Source organism: Carcharhinus amblyrhynchos, chromosome 21 (assembly GCF_965287045.1).
Source record: "Carcharhinus amblyrhynchos chromosome 21, sCarAmb.v2.hapA, whole genome shotgun sequence".
Classification (NCBI taxonomy): domain Eukaryota; kingdom Metazoa; phylum Chordata; class Chondrichthyes; order Carcharhiniformes; family Carcharhinidae; genus Carcharhinus; species Carcharhinus amblyrhynchos.
Window position 1 is genome coordinate 10,743,740 of NC_137344.1, and position 16,363 is coordinate 10,760,102.

Consider the following 16,363-nt stretch of genomic DNA (forward strand, 5'->3'; position numbering starts at 1 on the left):
AATGCTGCAAGTGAAATTCCAAACACTCAGCTTTGCTGCACAATGTGGCTGGATGATTTACCGAAAAAAGGAACTGAAACCTACCATTCGTTTGGAGCCATTCTCCTATCGTAGATACGAACTGACCCATCACCAAGGCCACCCACAATTAGGGAACGATTTGAATCACAGGAAAGGCATGTCACACAACTGTCTGCCCCCGTTGGAATATCCTGCAAGACAAATTTTAAAAATGTTGACATAAAGACATGTACAATGCTGACACCCAACAGAAGACAGGAAAAAATCTCTATTTATATACAGACTTTCAGGTTCTCAGGAAATACCGCAGGTAAAGAAGAACTTAAAAATGCCGCCGCAGTTCTTCTAGAATTAAAAGTCGATGATGATTCATGCACAGTCAGGTTCCACAAACAATGAATGGGATAAATGACCAGTCAGTCTTAACACGTGAGCAACATGGTGGCACAGTGGTCAGCACTGCTGCCTCACACCGCTGGGGGCCTGAGCCCCTGATGACAGTGTAGAGTGCACATTCTCCCTGTGTCTGCGTGAGTTTCCACCAGGTGCTCCAGTTTCCTCCCACACTCCAAAGATGTGCAGGTTGGGATGATTGGCTATGCTAAATTGTTCCTTCGTGTCGGGGGATTAGCAAGGTAAATGTGCGGGGTTATGGGGATAGGGTCTGTCAGGGGCTGTTAGTGGTGGATCGATGGACCAAATGACCTCCTTCTGCACTGTAGGGATTCTATAATTCTGTGATTCGGTAGTGCTGGTTGAGGAAAGAATGTTGATAAGAACACTGGAGATAATCTTGAGTTTAAGACTATTCATTTGTTTTTGTAAACCCCTTTTGTTGAAGGAAATAATGATAAAGGACTTGTGTGGATTCATTGTCCCATAGTACAGATGCTATGTAGTTGGAGGGTTTATTATGACAAGTCATTTAATGAAGGGATAAGAACAAAGTGCAAATCCTTAATTGTGGAGAGGAGCTCCCATGCCCCAGACCTGATGGTACTCAACTCATTCAAGGAGTGTGGCCAGAATGTTCAACAAGGAAGGTTCAGACACTGGCAGCTGCTAACCACTAATTAACATTGTACACGAGGATACTGCATTTCAAAAGTACCTCACGGCAGGGAAACTCTTTAGAATGTCCTCAGGCAATATGCAAATTCGAGAACTTACTTCCTTTTGTTATAGAGAAGGTTTGAACACCATGCCCAGGAGATACAACTGTTTCAACCTCCAAAAGAAGGCGCAGTGGCACAGTGATTAGCACTGCTGTCTCATAACGCCAGAGACCTGGTTCAATCCTGGCCTTGGGTTACTGTCTCATGTCTGCAGGGGTTTCCTCCGGATGCTCCAGTTTCATCCCACAATCCAAAGATGTGCAGATTTGGTGGATTGACCATGCTAAGTTGCTCCTTAGTGTTCAAAGCTGTGTAGGTTAGGGGTATTAGTGGGATAAATACATAGGGCTACAAGGATAGGGGATGGGATGGGAGGGGCCTGGGTGAGATGGTGAGTCAGTGCAGACTCAATGGGCTGAATGGCCTCTTGCGACATTCTGTGGGATTCTATGAATCTACAAAAAGGATTTCAAAACCTGCTTCAGTAATTATGAAACTTTTGCTGTTATCAAATTTTCCATACTTCTGAATCCAAGTTAATCTGAAGCCAGATAAAAATATTGATCTGTACTGCATTGTAAAAGAAAGAAATTGATCCTTTCAACAGCTACAATCACCCAAAATTTTCAGTTTCATTTCATATTTTGGATACATGGAAAGGACTTCAAGTCGTGCCTGTACTAGGTCCTGTTGTGCAGACAAGCATGAAAACATTTGCTTAAGTACGCAACCCAAGCTTTTAACAGGCTCACTTTACAGGCAATTTTGCAGCAAACATAAAATGCAGTAAGCAGTGACATTGTTGCGATGCATATAAAAATGTATTTCAGTTGAAATATATCCTAAAGCTTTTTTTCTCCCATCAAATGAGAGCGATGTGAACAAACAGAAGGATTTATCTTTGATACCATCAGGATAAATCAATTGACAGTGAACCTCATTCCCTCTGTTGTAAGGTATATCATCTTTGAGCTCCCTTTAGACTAAACATGGGCATACTGGATTGGTCGAGTCTAGCTGTGAAAGCAAAAACCTCTGATGAAATTATTTCATATGCTACAGGAAGGTGGACCTGCCAAAATCTGACAATTCTGGTCCAACAAAGATTGTAATGAACTAACAATTAAATAAGCTGAGACAAACCCATTAACCAAAGGTGTATGGTGTAGCAGTTACCAATGTGTTATACACATCACCAGAAACAGAACACACTGAGTTTCAGAGCAGAACTGATGGAAATGGTTATTGTGTGATAATTATATTGCCTTCATTAAGTACATTATCCTGCTTTGGTGTCAGGTAATGCATATTGTAGACATAGATAAACCGAGTGATCGGGGATGTTTGATGAAGGAAAATCAACTGGCAAACATTGTCCAATTAAAATTTAGGATTGTGTTGCTTGCATCTCTAACCTATTTAGGCACAATAAGAAGTCTCACAACACCAGGTTAAAGTCCAATAGGTTTATTTGGAATCACGAGCTTTCCGGATGCTGCTCCTTCATCAGATGATGAAGTAGCGCTCCGAAATCTTGTGATTCCAAATTAACCTGTTGGATTTTAACCTGGTATTGAGACTTGTTACTCTGCCCATCGAGTCCAATGCCGGCATCTCCACGTCATGGCTATTCAACCATAGCTCCTAATACAGAGGAAACCCAACTGATAACATAATACTGCATCAGCTATGAGAGCAGTTTCACCTTGGTGGAATTATAGAAAGGCTACAGCACAGGAGGCCCATTGAGTCTGTGCTGTCTCTCTGCAAGAACTTGACCAGTCCCACTCCCCTGCCTCTCCCCTGCTGTCCTGGAACATTTCCTTCTTGGCAGGTGCCTCTTCAATTCAATGAAAGTCTTGACTGACACTGCCTCCATCAGAATCTTAGGCACTAGAATCTCAGGCATCAGAACTTCAGGGGGAGGCGATGGCCTAGTGGTATTATCACTAGACTATTAATCCAGAAACTCAACTAATGTTCTGGGGACCCAGGTTTGAAAAATCTCTAGAATTAAGAATCTGACGACCATGAAACCATTGTCAATTGTCGGAAAAGCCCATCTGGTTCACTAATGTCCTTTAGGGAAGGAAATCTGGTGTCCTTACTGGTCTGGCCTACATGTGACTCCAGAGCCACAGCAGTTGACTCGCAATGCCCTCTGAAATGGCCGAACAAGTTCAAGGGCAACTAGGGATGGGGCAATAAATTCTGGCCAGCCAGTGATGCCCATGTCCCATGAATGAATTAATAAAAAGGTCATTCCTGATCCTAACTACTTGCTACCTAACACTCTCATGGTGTTGCTCTAATCAATTAGCTTAAATCTATGTCCTCTCATTCGTGACACTTTAGCCAATGGGAACAGTTTTTCCCTATCTACACTGTTCAGACCCCTCATTTTGAGTAGCTCCATCAAATTTCCTCACAACCTTCTCTTCTTCAACAAAGCGGTTAACATTGCTGCCTCACAGTGCCAGTGACCTGGGTTTGACTCCCTGCTTGGGTCACCGTCAGTATGGAATTTGCACATTCTCCCTGTGACTGTGTGGGTTTCCTCCGGGTGCTCCGGTTTCCGCCCACAGTCCAAAGATGTACAGGTTAGATGCATTGGCCATGCTAAACTCTCCCTCAGGTGGCGGAGTGTGGCGACTAGGGGATTTTCACAGTAACTTCATTGCAGTGTTAATGTAAGGCTACTTGTGGCTAATAAATAAATAAACTTTAAATAAATAAACAACCCCAACATCTTAAATCGACCCATGTAACTGAAATCCTTCATCCCCAGAACCATTCTTGTAAGTCTTTTCTGCACCACCTTGAAAGCTTTACATTCTTCCTTGAAGTGCGGTGCTCAGAATTGGATGCAATTCTTGAGGACAAGCTGGTGTTTTAAAGGTCATCGTAACTGGCAACTATAGAATAATAGGAACAGCTGATGATGTCTCCATCAGATAGGGACTGATAAGGAGGTACAGCAAACTGCTCTGCTGCTTTGATTAATTCAATTCCAAACAGGCTCCAATTATAACATTAAATCACATTCCAAACAGGCCAGCAACTGAAAACTATTGTGGTTTTAAATCATTTTCCCTCTGCTTGCCAAGGCGCTAGCTGTTAGAATGAGGGACGTGCAGACTACGGACATGATCTATTGCCAGAGGTTTACGAGTAAAGCCATGCATCAATATACTACTAGGCCACAGGATATTTTTCACCAGCTTTAGGGTAAGCAACAGGAACCTGCATCTTTGAAATCAAAAGTGCTCCCAGACCAGAAGTGAAACGAACTACTAAGCAGAGTCAAGTTCTGGTATTAACATTCAATGGGAACACTGCATGAAACAGAAGAATTACAAAGCTGATAAATCTGAGAAATCTTGAGCAATCATCATCCAGCTTCTGCTGTTTAAGAAAGAGCAGCTTAGAGTGGTTAGCACTGCTGCCTTGCAACACCAGGGACCTGGGTTCAGTTCTGGCCTCGGGTCACTGTCTTTGTGGAGTTTGCACATTCTCCCCGTGTCTGCATGGGTTTCCTCCAGGTGCTCCAGTTTCCTCCCACAGTCCAAAGATGTACAGGTTAGGCCACACTAAATTGCTCCTTAGTGTCTGGGGATGCACAGGTTAAAGGGATTAGCGCATAAATATGTGGAATTACGGGGATAGGGCCTGGGTGGGATTGTTGTTGGTGCATACATGGGCCGAATGGTCTCCTTCTGTACTATAGGGATTCTATGATTCAATTTAAATATTTTTAAAACTCTGGAAATCACAGTATAACACAGTGTACAAAATTAACCCAGCGTTTTGTCCATAGAAGCACTTTTCCTCATATTATGTACAATTCCTAACATTCCAACATGTTGTAACTCAAGCGCTCTGCTACCAAGGTTTTGCAATTTGAGATGAGGCTTGTTTCTGAAAGTTAAAGTTTCAGAAGTTGAGCTTCTGTGTTATCAACTTCATTGTTCTTCAATCCATTTATCTGAAAATGTATTATTCTATATCCTGTACAGTTTCAGGATAGATATATCTTTTTTGCTGCAGAATTCATACTGAAGGATTTCCCAGGTGATTACCCAAGTGGAAGCTGATGCATTCTGTTGACGTGAAGTATGGGATTTTCAGAATCCACTAATTAACTGGTAGAGATGCCTTTGCAGAATATGTATATCTACGCATACCAATCAGCAACAAAGGCCACTCTAATTGCTCTGTAAATTGATCATCTTAAGCGACATTACAAGTTTCCAATAAAGTGCCTTGTGAAAATCCCATTGTTGGGCATCTGCTGCATGACTGATTGGGTGGAACATCAATCTCCTGGATTCCTAACAAACAGTGCAAGGACTTCTCAAGAATAGCAGAATCTAATAAAGCTGTGGTTACACGCGTACAACAAACGTAGCACGTGGTTGATACTTCCTCACACAGTACTATTCAAAATCACTAGACCATGCATTGTTTTTACCTGTACTTTTATCTCTCGGTCTGTGTCCCAGATACGAATAATGCGAACATCTCCTGAAGTCATTAAAAGGCCAGTCTCCTGCTCCCAGTCCACAACCATCCCAGCACCTGAAAAGAAAGCAGGTCCATCACTGCATTAACAGTATATGAAATTCAGACAATACCACAGCATTTTATTGTTGCAGCCTGCAACTATGAAGCAGTGTCAAGTTCTGGTGTTAACGTTCAGATCATAGAATCCTACAGTGTAGGAGGAGGCCATTCAGCATCAAGCACAATCCCATCCAGATCCTATCCCCATAACCCAATGCATTTACCCTAGCTAGTCCCCCCCTGACATTAAGGGGCAAATCAGCATGGGCAATCCACCTAACTCGCATATCTTTGGAGTGTGGGAGGAAACTGAAGCACCTAGAGGAAACCCACGCTGACAAGGGGAGAATGTGCAAACTCCACACAGACAGTGATCCAAACTGGGAATTGAACCTGGGTCCCTGGCGCTGCGAGGTAGTAGTGCTAACCACAATGCCGTCCCAATATTTTTCAATATGATGCTCCATAAATGTTGACTAATATCTGAAACGTGGAAGCACTTGATCTTTTAATTAAAAAAATGTGACAGCCATTTAATTAAAAGCTAAATTTCTGCTTAAACTTTTTTTTAGTACAAATATATACTTTGGAACAAATCCAATTCTACATTTTTAAAATAATATAATTTTCCTGGGCCACCTGTACTGATATGTTAAATTTTTTGAAATGATCTACTACACAATTGAAATAAAGTTGCTGAAACATGCACTTCATAATTCAAAGTGTTCTTCCATCTACTGGATTCATTGCATTTCCTTGCACTACTTCCCATTTTCTTCATTTAAGAATATGATGGGCACAGCAGAGAGAAATTAATGAAAGGATATTAATTCTGCTATTTTTTTTCACTCAGTTTCAACAGAAAGTCCACAGAATTTCAAATGCTATGAAAATTACAAGTTATCCATTTTACCAAAGTTCCCTCTGTTCCAGATCAAGGACAAAGTGAACACAATTAACCCCTTGGGATTAATAACAATGAAATACTAAATCAAAATAAAAACACAACAAAATTAGCCAATGTGATAAATACATTTTAATCGCTTGCATTTCATTCATTATTTTTGTTGGCTTTCAACAATGCAGATTTTGCAGAGTAAGTTCTTTCCTTCCTCCTCTCCCCAATTTATTTCAAAGCCAGTTTCTCTTATCTCCTTGGAAGATCTCCCATCTCAACATAATATTCCATCAGCCCCCAAGAGAGAGTAACCATAAAATCTATTCCCAAGCACGTGCTGGCCTTTCCTGATATGCTCACACAGTTCTCTCAATTTGCCTCCCTGAAGGTGAGGCGTTTAGTTTGAATGAAATTAGGAAGCCATCCTGTGAATAATTGCGCAAGTATATCCCAGCTGCCCACATAATATATAAATACATTCATGTCCGAGCTCCTGGGGTAATCTTCCTTAAAGGAAGTGCAAGTTGGAAAAAAACTGCAAAGAAATGGACTGTTTAAAATTCCTTAGGGCATCCTACTTGTGATGCAAGCAGAGCGTGGGCAGGCAGTGCACTGCAGACGGGGGAATCCCTGTAGTACTCCCGGAGAGGGATACGAGCTCTGTTGATCTAACTGATTAATTCGTACAGCGCTACCAAACACCCACGCAAAATAAAATATTTTGAATGCCAGAGCACAGCTCCTACACTATTCATGATGCACTGCCTCTGCAGCTTCATCTATCTAGTCAGTGAGCCATTTAACATATTGCCTTTGACTCACAGTACCAATGTTAAGGCTACATGTAATTAAGTACATGGATTCAACAAAAAAAGGTAATGTGCTATTTCCAGTCAGGTAACTGAGTCATAGCCAGAGCGTGACACCACAGTGGTGGTGCAAGGATATTAATCAATGTAACTTCAAAATGGTAAATCAGAACTTGAAAAAGGTATTTATTTATCTCCTCTCTGCTGACTTTCCAATCAAACTAGCTTGCTTGGAAATGATGACATTAAGTAAATGTTTCATATCAGCACCAACAGTTAAGATAGTTAGTCTCTATTTTGACCCCGTACAACTCCACAAACAGAAGTGTTACAGAACAAGGTCATCTCAGCTGTTCGCTATATTGCTTTGAAGAAAGCTTATGCTCTCATCTCGGATATAATATCCGATGAACTAACGGCGGTCTCATCTTATTTCCTTTTTGCTTGTATCTGCATGCTTTTATTTTTCAGTTCTGACTCAGAGTGCACACCCAACCCGCTGATCTATCCCTTCAGTAGCGGATGGACCCGCCTGTTTATTCATTGCACTTTTGTTTCTATTCTAATGTCACAACGTGTTCTATTCACAATACTGATTCTTCACTGGAACGGAATAAATTTCTTTCACAATCACAACAGGGTTTCCTAACTTATGTTTGTATTGCACTCATCAACATGATAAATGACTGCCCTGGGGAACAGATCACACCATCCTGCTAAACTTGGGCCAGTTGTGTGCTGTTAAAGAATGCTCGTGTCCTGTACGTACAATTCATCTCTGCTCTACAGTAACGCTTCAACCAAATAATCATTACGTGTCAAATGTAATAAGAAAAAAGATGGACTTTATTTGCAAAGAATGGATCCAGAATCATAGAATGCTACAGTGCAGGAGGAGGTCATTCGGCCTATTGAGTCTGCACCAACCACAATCCTGCCTAGGCTCTATCCCCATAATCCCATGTATTTACCCTAATTATTCCCCTGACATGAAAGGGCAATTTAGCATGGCCAATCCACCTAACCCGCACATCTTTGGACTGTGGGAGGAAACCAGAGCACCTGGAGAAACCCATGCAGGCACAGGGAGAGTGTGCAAACTTCAGATAGAGACCCAAGCTGGGAATCGAACCCAGGTCCCTGGTGCTGTGAAGCAGCAGTGCTAACCACTGTGCTATCATGCTGTTCCTCAGCATCTTCACGATCTTCAAAACTAGTTTGAGTAAAAAGAGATCACTACCTGTATACTGTTCTATATTTAAATTTTTTTTACATGCTTTATTTTCCATAAGTTTACATGGTACTGTTCTTTCTTGATGGCATGAATAACCACAATGTTTCAATAGTTATTCCCATTCTTTGTTGACTTAGTGATCAGAAACAGCTGGATCACAAAAAGAAATACACTTGGCTGGTTTCAAGATATAATGTTCTATCAAAACAGCAGGTAACGTCAAGGGTATTTCCATCAGAGAGTAGGCAACAACAGTAGCATTCACTGGAGACGCCTGCTTTTATTGTTGGTAAAAGGCTGCCACAGTTCTGGTCACCCTATTATAGAAAGGACACTATTAAACTAGAAAGAGTGGAGGAAAGATTTGCTAGGACGTGATCGGGACTTGATCGTTTCGGTTTTAAGGAAAGGCTGGATAGACTGGGACTTTTTTTTACGCTGCAGCATAGGAGGCTTAGGGGTGATGTTATGGAGGTCTATAAAATAATGAGGGGCATTGATCAGCTAGATAATCAACATCTTTTCCCAAAGTCAGGGAAGTCTAAAATTAGAGGGCATAGGTTTCAGGTGAGAGGGGAGAGATGTAAAAGTATCCAGAGGGGTAATTATTTTCACTCAGAGGGTGGTGAGTGTCTGGAACGCACTGCCAGAGGCAGTAATAGAGGCAGGTACAATTTTGTCCTTTAAAAAGCATTTGGAAAGTTACATGGGTGAGATTGGTATAGAGGGATATGGGCCAAATGCAGACAATTGGGACTAGCTTAGTGGTTAAAAACTGGGCGCATGAACAAGTTGGGCCAAAGTGCATGTTTCCATACTGTAAACCTCTACGGCTCTAATAATCAGTTCTAGTTGTACAAGCCTGTTCCTGGGATTCCTTCAAAGTCAGAGCAGAAACAAAGATTTTCCTCAGCTTTGTAACTTTTCCTCTACACTGCTGGAAATAAGACTGCCCTTGAATACTTTGGCTACTTATCTTGCTACATGCGGCTCAGAGCAGAGAGTCATCCTCTGTCAGATAACAATCACAATGATGCACTTTGTAAAGTCTAAAGTCTAAAGATTGGCAGCACGGATTCCAGCTGATCCTTCATTTCCACGCACCCAAAGATTGGGGCAAGTTGCAATGTGCTAAATGTTGCCGTGTTTGAGTTCCGCTCAATTAAGTTTGACCAAGGACTGAATATGGGATGTGAGCCTCAACACAATGTTACTGAGCCAAGCAAGGGAGCTTGAAGTTCAGCAGTGCCTTGTTCGTGTTGATAACTAGACTTCTAAACTGGAAAATGATCAGCCTGCATTTCTATAGCATCTCTAACACAGCAAAACATCCCAAGATCCTCCACATTGGTTTAAAGAACAAAAATTTGGCACTGCGCAACCTAGGTGATATCCAAAAGGTGACCAATCGCTTAGTCAAAGAGGGAGGTGTTGAGGAATGACTTAAAAGGAAGAGTGGTGGGACGGGGGTAGTTTAGGGACAGGATTCCAGACGTGGGGGCCTTGGGGAGGTGACAGCATGATTGTCAATGGTGGAAGGACATCAAAAACATGCAAGAGGCCAAAATTAGAGAAATGCAAAGACCTCGGGGTGTAGTCAGGTTGGAGGGGGTTATACGTGTGAACATCACCAGTTATAGTTGGACAAGCCTATTCCTGGGACTCTTAAAACTGGAAACAGACAAAGCTTTCAACATCATAATTTTTTTCTTTAGACTGCTGGAAATAAGACTCGCACCAACTGCCCTTGAGTACCCTGCCCATGTGGTTACTCTTCACATGCTGTGTCAGCTATTTATCCTGCTACGTGGGGCTCAGAGCAAAGTGTTCAATACTGTTCATTTCCAGCATAGAAATCTGGTTGTCAACATGAAGAAGATATTGCTACAGCTCAAGCTGTCCTGGTTTCCTCAGTAACACTGTGTTGAGGTTCACATCCCAGAATACTCTCATATTCAGTCCCTGGCCAAGCTTAAGTGAGCTGAACTCAAACACAGCAACATTTAACATGCTACGACTTGTCCCAATCTCTGGAAAGAAAGATGGATGGATTTGAAAATAAGGATGAGAACGAACCCAATATAAACCCTCATCTATCATCACAACTGTTTTTGTTTTTTATCAAACTGTCAAATTCCTCAAAGCAGAATTTGTTGACAAAAAAAAAACTTGCCCCATACCATGAGTACATCATCTGGCAAAAAATGAAAAAGCAAAACAGAAACCCAAGTCTATTAGAAGGTCTTTGTAGAAGCCATAAGTGTACACTTTCTTTTTAAAATCACAGGCCTGTAAGAAGGTCTTCTTTCAGATCTGCAATAATAACAAACTGGAAAGGATCTGCTTTCCAATCTTAAAACAAAGTGCCACTTAGCGATAGCCCCGTTGCAAACTTCAAATGAGTATTTCTCATTTCTAGCTGTCAGATCCAACACAGCACAACTCCAGCAGGGCACTGCAGAGTGAAGAAAATTAGCAATTTCTTCTCACCAGCAGGAGAGCTTTTTTAATTAACTGTGCTTTTGGGGATGGCATTTTACATTGAAAGTCTCTTCCAAAGCAATGTTCACCTTTAATTCTATATGTATACAAAGGCTTTAAATCTTTTAGATGACAGTACAATCTTAACATTACCATTATGCACCTTTTTGAGTCAGAAAATGCTTCAGTATTTAACATTTGAACACCCACAGAAGGATGTTGCAGCTATTTCTCTTCACTGCAGAGAAATAGTGACTTAATTTTTACCCAAAGACTGCATTTTAAAAATTTGGTTAAAACTAAATGATTTAAAAAAAAAATTAAAAATGCATTTTATTAAAGCAACACAAGCCATCAGATGAGAGGTTCATTTCGAACAACACTTATTTCAGACAGCAGCTCTAACATCATGAAACATGCCAAGGTAGTGCACGGAGCATCATAAAACAAGATATGACACCAAACTACATAAGGAGATAGTAAACTAGATGACTGAAGGCTTGGTCAAAGAGACAAGTTTTAATAAGTGCCTTAAAGGAGAAAAATGGGACAAAATGACAGAGCGATGTTGGGAGGGAGGGAAAGCCAGAGTTCCGGTCCTAGGTAAATTGAAGGCAACTACCAGTGATATGGCAACTAAAACAGGAGAAGCACCAGGCCAGAATTAGGAGAGTGAAAATACAGAATCTGTACAGTATAGAAGGAGGCTATTCAGCTCATTGAGTCTACACCGATCACAATCGTACCTGGGCTCTATTCCCGTATTTACCCTGCTAATAACCTGACACTAGGGTCAATTTATCATAGCCAATCAAACTAACCCACACATCTTTGGACTGTGGGAAGAAACCAGAGCACCCAGAGGCAACCCACACAGACATGGGGAGAAAGTGCAAACTCCACACAGATAGTGACCCAAGGTTGCAATTGAACCTGGGTCCCTGGTGCTGTGAGGTTGCAGTGCTAAACACTGCACCACTGTGCCGTCCCATATCTCGAAGGGCTGAGGAGCTAGATGAAATTACAGAGATATGGAGGTTGCAAGTCCATGGAGAGATTTGAAAGCAAGGATGAGAATTTTAAAACCAAGTTGTTGGTTAGCAAGTACAGGGGTTGATAGTTGAATGGGACTTGGTGCAGCTTTAGGCATGGATGGCGAAGTTTTAGTTAACTTCAGGTTTGTGGAGGATTCAATGTGGGAACACGTACGGAATGCATTGGAATAGTCAACTGTAGAGGTAAAATGGGCTGGAATTAGGGTTTCAATAGCCAAGCTGAGACAGGGACAAAGGCAAGCAGTTGTGGAAGTGGAAATAGATGATCTGACTGATAGCTTGACTATGTGGCTGAAAGCATATCTCGGGGTCAAATATGATACCTAGATTGTGAACTGACTGGTTTAGCCTCAGACTGTTGCCAGGGAGAAGTTGATAGCTAGGGAATGGAAAGTGATAGCTCCAGTTTTCTCAAATATTTAATTGGAGGAGATTTCTGCTCATCCTGTACTGAGTGTCGAATAAACAGTTGGATAATTTAGTGAGGTTGAGGAGTTGCAAGCAGTAGAGCTGGGTGTTATCAGCGTACTCATACAAACTAACGGCATGCTTCAGAGACGTTGCTAAGGGCAGCCTGCAGGTGAGAAACAGGAGGGGGCAATTATAGACATGTAGCCAATATTTTCCATTGGATAAGTGGGTGCATGTGGGATTGTGGGGACACAGGAATGAATACTGCTACTATTTTTAAACAGTTACATTCTTAGTTATTCCCATGGCATCACTAATGGCATGGCAGACAGTATCCTGTAAAGATGAAGGACTGACTGGAGCTTTGTTCATACAATATGCTGTTTCCAAGTGCGAGAATGTCTCACCATGAAATGAAAGGTACATCATTGTGCTACCAAGGGTATATCTATCTTCTTTAGTACTATTCACAGAGTTTAAAATAAATTTGTGCATCTCTATTTTAGTATCTAAATTACACAAAATTATATTCAACAAACACAAATATAGTTTTTGATATACATGCCAATAAACTTCATGGGGCGCTGCTCCCAATGAAACAGTAAAGTGTCTCCTTTGCTACAATACTGACTACACTTACAAAGCATTACTTGGAACTGTAAACCACTTCAGGACATCCTGGAAGTGTGAAATATGCTACAAATTTAAGTTAATTCCTTCTCAACTCATCTTTGCGTTATTGCTTCTCTCTCTCTATATCTCTTGATCTCCTCAGGAACATAGAATCAAAATCTCTGCAGTCAGAACAGGTCATTCAGCCCATTCAGTCTGCACCGATTCTCTTTTCATTTCCAGCCCTTTCTCTAATACTACTTTTTCTGCTGGTGGCCTCTCCATTCTGCTCTCTTATTCTTTCTCCATACTCTTCTACCTCCCTGGTATTATCCTCTTCATTTCTGGACGTTGTTCGTCCATCGTCAACAATGAGAACCTAGACACCATTAGCCATTTTGAGGCTGGTTGCGCTGTGTCCGAAGATGACTGTTCAGGCCAATTCGGGCACGGAATGTCCTGGCACATATTGGACAGACTTGTGTAGATACTGTAGTTGTTGCGCTGGTGGCTCTGGACTTGCGCAGCTCACGCTTATGTTGTGCTTTAGCAATACACCTTGCTTCGTGAGTTTGACAGCCTTTGTGGATGAGGCAGTGCCAGGTAGGGCGGTTTTGTGCCAGCGTTTCCCAGGCGGTCGTGTCAATGTCAAGCAACTTCAAGGAGGCCTTGAGTGTGTCTTTGAAACGTTTCTTCTGCCCTCCATACGAGTGTCTTCCAGCAGAGAGTTCCCCAAAAAGGAGCTGCTTGGGTACGCGCTCGTCTGACATATGGATGACATGACCTGCCCAGCGGGTCTGCGCTCTCATCAGCAGCGTGTGGACTGAGGATAGACTTGCTCTAGAGACAGCTTCAGTGTCTGAACTTTGTCTTGCCAATGGATGCGTAATATTCTGCAAAGACAAATCACGTGGAAGTGATTGAACTGTCTTGCATGCCTTCGATACACAGTCCACGTTTCACAGGCATACAGGAGGGAAGTGAGTACCACGGCGCTGTAGACCTTCAGTTTTGTTGCTGGGCTGATTCCTCAACGTTCCCATACAGTGGAGCGCAGTGCACTGAAAGCAGAACTTGCCTTTGCTATTCTGCAGTTAACTTTTGTATCATAGATTTTCTTTCTCCATACTCTTCTACCTCCCTGGTCTTATTCTCTTCATTTCTGGATGAGGGACCTGGCGAAAGTGGGTCGGGGTGTGGCCAGAGATGCAGGGTGGTGGAGTTGGTTACAGAGATCTGACCGGGCTACAGGCTGGAATTGGGAAAGGAAGGTTCAGCGGATAAACAGAACTGAGCATTGTGTAGCAATGGAGCAAATTGGGGAATCTGAATATTGACATCAGGGGTGCAACTATAATGCATTTCTTTCAAAACTGGATATACAATTCTTATTTCAATTAACACTGTGTCACCTGTCAATGCAAGATGGCTACTGATAGCCACCTGCACATGCATGCTGGCCCATGCATGTGCAGAAAACCAATTATGTCACTCTGCTGTGCCCAGGGTACCAGTACCATTACTATACATGGGCAGTGATGTCAACACTCCCTGCGCAATCCTTCCTGGAGGCACAGCAAAACTTTGTTATTCTATAAATAGTGCACGTGCAGTTTGAAACTGGAGAAAGTCCATTTGTAGGAAAAATAATACATTTAGTGAACCAGGTTACAATTTGTGACTTATCGCCAAATAGATTATTTAATCCACTTCTGTCCCAGTGCGGGTTAAAAATGTGATGCTGCAATTTTAAATAATTGGTCAAATACATATTCATTTCTTTACGATTAGGTAGTTTCTTGTTCTCATGGATTGGAAACTGTTGTGTTCATAAGTTATAGGAGCAGAATTAGGCTATGTGGCCCATCGAGTCCGCTCCACCATTCGATCATGGCTGATCTGCTCCTCATCCCCATTTACCTGCCTTCTCCCCATAACCCTTCAACCCATTACCAATTAAAAATCTGATAAAACTCCTTAAATCTCTTCACTGCCCAACATCCACTGCACTTTGGGGTAGCGAATTCCAGTGATTCACCTCATCAACTACTTTGGGAGAAGTAGTTTCTCCTCAACTCTGTTTTAGATTTGCTACCCCTTATCCTAAGACTATGACCTCTCATCCTAGAATGCCCCGCAAGAGGAAGCATCCGCTCCACGTCTATTTTATCCACACCTTTTATCATCTTAAATACCTCAATTTGATTTCCCATCATTCTTTAAAATTCCAGAGAGTATCGGCCTAAACTCTCTTCACATGACAAACCCCTCATCTCTGGAATCAATCTAGTGAACCTCCTCTGAACTGCCCCCAATGCCACTACATCTTTCCTCAAATAAAGAGACCAAAACTGTGCACAATACTCCAGGTGTAGTCTCACCAAAAACTTGTATAGTTGCAACAATACTTCCTTACCTTTCTGTTCTAGTCCTTTAGCTATAAATACCAACATTCCATTCCATTATGTTAACCTTATGGACTCATTAGGGACGCCTTAAGAATGGATAAAAGGATGCTGCACCCAAAACACTTTGTAATGAATTCAGCAGCACCATCTTTGGTCTTGACTGCTGTCTATTCTGTCACTTGCAATGACTTCATTGAATAACACAGCTGGATTGTGTATACAAGATGTTGACAGCAAACTCAACCTTTATTTGTTTTAGCAATTAAAGGTCCAGTAAACTGTGGTGAAATAATTCTAGATCTGAGGTTGCATACATTTGACTCATATGAAAGATATTTTCATCTCCCGTCCACGTAAAGTAAGCATGGCAATAGTAGGCAGCAGAATTCTGTGCATCACTATATATTGAAGCTAAAATATAAGCTGTAGCTGTTCAAAGAGAAAGGTGGGATGCATTTTTAATTATGGGTAATTAATCCAGTTTTGAAAGATACAAACCCGATTAAAGTTTGCAAGCTTAACTTGGCAGAACTCCAAGTATTTTCAAAGTTAATGAGCTGTCTGAAGGAAGAGCTTGGTGCAGACAACCATCTTTAATTTCAGCACAATAATGTGCTGAAATCCCTTTTGAAAAGGATTGATTCAGTGATAGAAATCCTAGATATGTAATTTATACACTGTACATAAAACTGCACTGAAAGCTATTATCTAGGAAACGAATACCCATTTGAAGGCAGAGGTCACCACAGAATTTCC

At 41.7% G+C, this 16,363-nt stretch overlaps 1 protein-coding gene across 1 annotated transcript in view; it reads right to left on the reverse strand.

The window, feature by feature from the left end:
• rptor (regulatory associated protein of MTOR, complex 1) overlaps nt 1-16,363 on the reverse strand; it is a 443,649-nt gene that overhangs the window by 14,277 nt on the left and 413,009 nt on the right. The window contains exons 29-30 of the mRNA XM_080209484.1: nt 5,608-5,714; nt 85-212 (exon numbers count right to left, since the gene is read on the reverse strand). Coding sequence (XP_080065610.1) covers nt 85-212; nt 5,608-5,714 — 235 coding nt within the window. The remainder of the gene's footprint in view (nt 1-84; nt 213-5,607; nt 5,715-16,363) is intronic.